The sequence below is a fragment of the Lolium rigidum genome, chromosome 2, assembly GCF_022539505.1.
Source record: "Lolium rigidum isolate FL_2022 chromosome 2, APGP_CSIRO_Lrig_0.1, whole genome shotgun sequence".
Lineage (NCBI taxonomy): Eukaryota > Viridiplantae > Streptophyta > Magnoliopsida > Poales > Poaceae > Lolium > Lolium rigidum.
Window position 1 is genome coordinate 260,081,394 of NC_061509.1, and position 6,673 is coordinate 260,088,066.

General features: G+C 43.3%; 1 protein-coding gene across 1 annotated transcript; it reads left to right on the forward strand.

Moving 5' to 3' along the window:
- Positions 1–275: 275 nt before the first annotated feature.
- Positions 276–6,297, forward strand: LOC124693336 (C2 domain-containing protein At1g53590-like). The gene is made up of 12 exons (XM_047226811.1): positions 276–363; positions 2,366–2,440; positions 2,579–2,722; positions 2,845–2,940; positions 3,034–3,165; positions 3,490–3,642; positions 3,743–3,784; positions 3,984–4,038; positions 4,597–4,689; positions 4,785–4,968; positions 5,117–5,243; positions 5,454–6,297. The coding sequence occupies exons 2-12, from the start codon at positions 2,384–2,386 to the stop codon at positions 6,237–6,239; spliced, it is 1,869 nt and encodes a 622-aa protein (XP_047082767.1). The 5' UTR covers positions 276–363; positions 2,366–2,383; the 3' UTR covers positions 6,240–6,297.
- Positions 6,298–6,673: the final 376 nt, after the last annotated feature.

Genomic DNA, 6,673 nt, shown 5'->3' on the forward strand with positions numbered 1-6,673 from the left:
GAGACTAGAGCGGTCGCGCGCCCGCCAGGCTGCTCCACGCGCCGGAGCCATGTCGCCCCACCTGGCCGCCACCGCCCGCCACGTTCATGCCCCGCCGCACCCCAGGCGATAGCCACCACCCGCCGCTCGAGAAAGCCCCCGGCCACCGCGCAATCTCCCACCTTTCTTGACTCAGCCCCCACCAGCCTCTGCCCCCTCCGCCGTCGTTCTGGTTCTCGGGGCCTCCCGCCGGGCGCGATGGACATAACGGAGGTCACGGTGGTGCACCACGCCGCGCTGGTGCTGGCCGCGCTCTGGGCCGCCGCGCACGCCGGCTGGGCGCACCCGGCGATCTTCCTCGCCGCCCTCGTTTACCTCTTCGCGGTGAGTGCTCTGCCACCTACCGCACCTCGCTCTCCTGATTGCCTCCCCACTCTTGCATTGACTGGTTCCGGATGGATCACGCCATGAATGATTCCTAGGAGCTTAATTAGTACAATCTACCCCCCTTATCATTCCAATGTTTGAATTAATTCCGTGCTCTGATTGTTCCCGAGTCTCTGAACTGGCGGCATGTCCTCTGCCCTGTCGCTGTATGGTACTAACTTCTCATATGACCTACCAGAGCGTTTCCACATCGATTTGCTATCACGACATGGACGCCAATTTGTTCTGTGGAGCCTGATTTTTTGCTTCCTTAAAGAGTACTACTACTACTACTACTTGTCATCGGAAAAAAAAAAAACCCATCACGGGGTCATGGCGATAGTAACACCAGTTAGGCCGGTGTTGGAATATTTCCTGCAGGCGAGGCCGCGGTAGGTACAGGGAGTCGTTTGTATTCTCGGCAGCCAACCCCACACCTTATATTGTTATAAACTTACTTATTATTCTCTCTCCTGTTAATTCACTGATGATGATGCTCAAACCGTTTACTACTTATTCTGAGAAGGGAAAATCCTGTACGGATTGGGAATATGTGTGGCCAATTGGGTTCCAAGCCAAGGGAAACTTCTCTTCCTCTTGGATTCATTTTTTACTTGTTAGCTTCTAGCTGTGTCAGCTAGGAAGAGTGGAGATGGTGGAACCGGTGAGGGACATATCTATTGCTTTTTTTTTTTTTTTTTTGGCTTGCCTGACACTGTAGTCCAACCACAAGGGACACTCTATTGCCCACGGATTGCTTTTGAAGTTCATTATTAGCAACTGCCTCTTTGGCATTGGAGAAGAACGACGCCCTAAAACATATAATAGCATGCCACATAAGACTAACTATAGCGGTACTGACAGTTCGGCCAAAATAGAATTCTGCCACTGGTGGATGCCCCCATGATGCAAACGAGGTAGCAATCTATTTTATATTTTGATTATAATCGTGTATTCTTACCAACTACATAGTATAATCCCAGTCATTACCATTTGACCGACATTTTTGGTCAAAAAATGAAAAGAAAATACAGAACCATGAGCAGCCAAGCTGATCAGAGGGCAGTTAGTTGGTCAACACAGACATGTCTCCTGTATTTAAATGTTCAGAGGCTATTCTTGACTACCGCACTGGCTCGTAATGCATATATCTTATTGGCCGGTTGCATAACTATGGAGTAGTTGAGGTGGCTAGCAGTCAATCTTTCGTCAGAATATGGCTAAATTGTGTGAACTTAGCAATTTGTATGTTGCATTGACTGCATTACTTAACTTTGCTATAAAAGGTTTCATGGAATTTTCATGGTGGCGGAATAGCATTAATTATCCATTCCCACCAAGCTTCATATTCAGTAAACAGCTGGGTTAGTTAGTAGAAGTAGACATCATATGTGTTCATATTGTGTAAATGTTGCACAGGTATCCTATTGCTCTGTTTCCATTTTAATTTGATGTGTTGGAACATTTCTTAGAAGTATGTATTACTCAGGATGCATGTATGTTTGGAATTAAGGCAAGGAAGTGGCAATGTGTGGTATTGAACCGAACCTTGTCCTTCTGAGTTTCTGTGTAGGCAGTTCTGTAATCATTTCGTTTTATGTTTTCTTTTACTTCCACCAAGAGGAAGCTTAACGAGAGGCATATAATAATCACCTCTTAAAAAACAGAAAATAATGGCATGCTGAAACTGTGGTAAGCATAATCGTTTAGTTTTAGTTTTTTTAGTTTTTTACTTTTACGAAGAGGAACTATACATAATCAGAGAAATAGAATAAACACACCTTAAAAAAACAGAAAATAATGGCATAGTGAATACTATGGTAAGCATCTGATGCTATCAACATAAAGGATTTTGGATGAACTTGATGTAGTGCGGCGCTATAACCCTTCTTATCATTTGTTGATCTTCCATTTATTTCCTTTATATAGCATCCATGGCTTCTGATATATTCCAAATCAGGTGAATGAACGGTACACAATGAGACTGCGGAAGCGATTACAATATGAAGAAAGGAAAAGTGCCAACCAAAGAAGGGTAGGCTGTAGTATGATCATGTGGTGAAATTCTTCATATATGCACATCTTAGCTGTAACTATTCTATTAATCTTCAGACTGTCATGTAAACGACAGAGCCTCCTTTCACTAGTTCCAGTCATTTTATTTTTGGAACAGCTCCTCTCGGATGCAGAGACAGTCAGGTGGTTAAATTATGCGGTTGAAAAGATCTGGCCAGTTTGCCTGGAAAGGGTTGCATCCCAACAGTTCCTTCTGCCCATATTCCCATGGTTCATAAACAAGTTCAAACCATGGACCGCAGTAAGCTTGGAATTCTGGCACTATTTTTTTTTAAAAATTTCTCTGTGCTGCCGAGTAGAGCAAGCTACTGGCTAAGCTGCGAGTATTCTTGGTTGTCCTTGACATACTTATTATATGTGCAGAGGAAAGCAGAGATCCAGAACCTTTACTTGGGTAGGAATCCGCCGATGTTTACAGATATTAGGGTTGTCAGCCAATCAACTGATGATGACCATCTGGTGTGTTAATGGGAAACCTTACATTTATACTGTTAACATGTCTTCTCTTGTACTCACCATATATATTTGTAAGGTTAACATATGATGTGCCAGGTTCTGGAGATTGGAATGAACTTCCTTGCCGCAGATGATATGGATGCAAGGATGGCTGTGCAGCTAAGGAAGAGATTAGGGTTTGGTATTACAGCAAACATGCATATAACTGGCATGCATGTTGAAGGCAAAGTAAGCAGCTAAGCATACTGAGATATATCACATTACTTTAGTTCTAGGAGGGTGAAGTCTGTTCTTGTAATTTCCCCCTGAACTCGTAATGTTAGACCAAATAAACTGTCATGATTAAGCATCTGCTAAGGCTGGTGGTATCACGTATTTTGACAAATAAAAATATGCATGAAGAAAACAAATTAGTTGCAAGAAATAAATGGGAGGCTGATGGAGGACGTATAGTAAGGAACTCTCGTATTTGTTTTCTTCGCTTCAATGAGAGTAGGGTGTTCAGAACTTTGCATTGCATTGTGCTGACCAAGCATGTCTCAACTCGTGTAGGTCCTTGTTGGTGTGAGGTTCCTTCGACAGTGGCCTTTTATTGGTCGTGTAAGAGTATGCTTTGTTGAGCCTCCATACTTCCAGATGACGGTGAAACCTTTATTTAGTCATGGGCTTGACGTGACTGAACTGCCAGGAATTTCTGGATGGCTTGTAAGTTTCCATTTGATGTGCTTTTTAAATTTTATGTACTTAACTTGTCACCACATTTCATTCAGGGTACTGATTTCCCTTGATGTGTCCAACTTTTCAGGACAGGATGTTGGATGTTGCCTTTGGACAGACCCTTGTTGAGGTTAGATTCTAGAAGTCATGGATTTTCAAACCAACATGTAGTTTGTGAAGAGTATTTGTTTTTTGCATCTACTAGGGCATTTTTTTGAAATAAAATTGAGCAACAAAGAGTAACATGGGACGTGTGGTCATTAGTATGTATTTTCTTGTACTATCTTTATACACATGATAAACAATAATCTGTAAAATTTCTCTTCCAGCCTAACATGCTAGTTATTGATATGGAGAAGTTTGCCTCGGAATCGGAATCTGCAGGTAAATGACGTTATCTAATTGGTGTGCTTCAAGTTGTCCTTGAACTGACTAATGTATTGTTCTTTCACTTTCTGGTTAGTTCTGTCACCAATTCAGTCAGTTTAAACAGTACCACTCTGTTATTGATTCTGAGTTAGGTGAAACCTAGATACTGTAGGGCCATGTCTAATTGGCTTGCTTTGTGGTGAACTGAAGTTGATTTTCAACTGAAGATATTCACCTGCATACAGATTTATGCTATTTCAGTTCTCAACTTGGTTTCTGCAACACCACTTTCCAGGTCTTGTATATTTTGTCGAGTAGTAGGTAACACTTGATGCCACTGCGGTGGTGGGAAATAGAGTTCATCTGACCAGGGAAAGCAGATTGAGATAGATTAAGTACCATTATGCTCTTACATGAAGAAAAATGGAAATTTCACCTTCGGCTGGGTTTGCTGTCATGCAGCTGTGTTGCTGGACATATACCATGTGGCAGCCGCCACCCCTGTACGTGTCTTGACTGGATGACAGATAATGAACTTCTGATTTGCATCTATTGTTGATTATTATGTGTCAGGTAACTGGTTTACTGTTGATGAGAAGCCACCCATTGCACATGCCAAGGTAGAGATCTTGGAAGGGGCTGATATGAAACCGTCTGATCCAAATGGTATGTTTTTTAACCACCATAACTGGCTTAACATTCTTTCAGGAAGATGCTTCATATATTGGACTTGTTGAAATTCTTATTGAACCGATGTGCAGGTTTATCGGATCCATATGTTAAAGGCCATCTTGGTCCGTACCGTTTCCAGACAAAGATCCATAAGAAAACTCTCAACCCCAAATGGCAGGAGCAGTTTAAAATACCAATTACTTCATGGGAATCGCTCAATCTTCTTTCTCTTCAAGTTCGAGACAAGGACCATATCTTTGATGACGCGCTTGGGTTGGTCTCTCCATATACTATAGTATCTCTTATATCCATTCCAATAATGCTGTAGGATCACCTAACTCATACTCACAAAAGATTACAAAAACTTGATTGCATGCTGGATGTACTCATCATTCTGATTCCTTTGTTACTTCTCATGTAGTAACTGTTCAGTTAGTATCAACAAATTGAGAGGGGGACAAAGACACGATATATGGATTGCACTAAAGCATATAAAGACAGGGAGGATACATATAGCTGTAACTGTACTTGAAGATGAAAATGGAAAGGTGAGAACAGATTTGAGATTTTGAGATGTTTGTTTGTTCTTGATGCCAGCCATTTCTTAGTAAGGAATATTGATCTGGGAGTTACTCTATTATTTGGGTGTGCATGGGATTAAAGTTCCCGGTTCTCGCAGAATCATGCATGAAATATACAAAATGTGTCGTTTCAGTTTGAGTCAACTCACTGCTAGTATCCTATGCTGATGCCTGCAGGTACCCAATGATGAAGATGAGCAGTGTGGAACACCAAAAGAGGGGAAAGCTAGCACACCGAGGTCTAGCATTTCTTCCAGGACCAACACTGAGAGTGCAACATCTGCGGAATACCAGAAGATGTCTGATGAATACGAACAAGTGGACATCGAAGGACTGGAGAAGGCAGGTGTGTGGGTACATCGGCCTGGCAGCGACGTGGCCTCTACCTGGGAGCCTCGGAAAGGACGAGTGCGGTGCCAGGACTCCCAAATACTACGGGAAAATGATGCCTGCAGTGATAGCCCTAGGTCATCAATGTCGGACTCTCAGACAAGCAACTCCAGCACTGAAGAACCAGCCAGTGGTAAATCACATCGTCACATTCGGAAGGTAAAAAAGGGTTTGGTCAAACTAGCTGGAGCTATGCGCCGCAAGAGTCCCAAGAACGGGAGCGACGATGAAACTTCTCTGTGCGAAACGCCTCGCCCAAACATACAGCCTTTTGGAGAAAGCAGGGTATCGGTAACATATGTGGTCGATGAAGGTGTGGGGAACAACAGGACGGAGCAGAGGCCTGATGACCAGCATTCCAGCCCCGAGAGAGGCGAGGTCAAAAGCCCAACCAAAAGGCAGCTGAGGAACAAGGCAGTGCATTTGGTGAAACATGCAGGGAAAACCGCTCAGAGCCTGAAAAGCATGTTGAGCAGGAAAGGTCTTGACAAGAGCAAAGAAGACGAGGAAGATGAAGAAGATGATCTCGATGTAATGAGAGTCGACTCTCCTGCACACGACAGAACTGAGTGACACATCGGAGTAAGTAGTTGATAGCAGGGACAAATTATGATTGTCAATTTTTTTTTTTTGGAGAGAATCTGGCAATGGTTTTTTTTTTCTGTGATGATCTGGCAATGGTTGTGAATACCCAAACTGAACCCACATGGCCACATGACGAATTTCGGCGGTCGACCCATCTGGTCCTCCGTCCTTGGCCAGACGCAAAAAAGCCATTGCCATTGGGGCAGTTGGGTCGGCCTCATTACCGGAATCGGGTCAATGGGCTGGCATCAAGTGATCCGGTCAGAAGGGTCGATCCACCTCTCAGACTTGGACTTCCTCACTATATAGGTCAGCTAGAGCTAACTCTAATTAATTACCTAAAAAGCTAGCTCTAATTAATCATCGCTCAGAAAAGAAAGCTTTAATTGAGCATTTCCATTACATAGCTTCTGCCAGTAGTA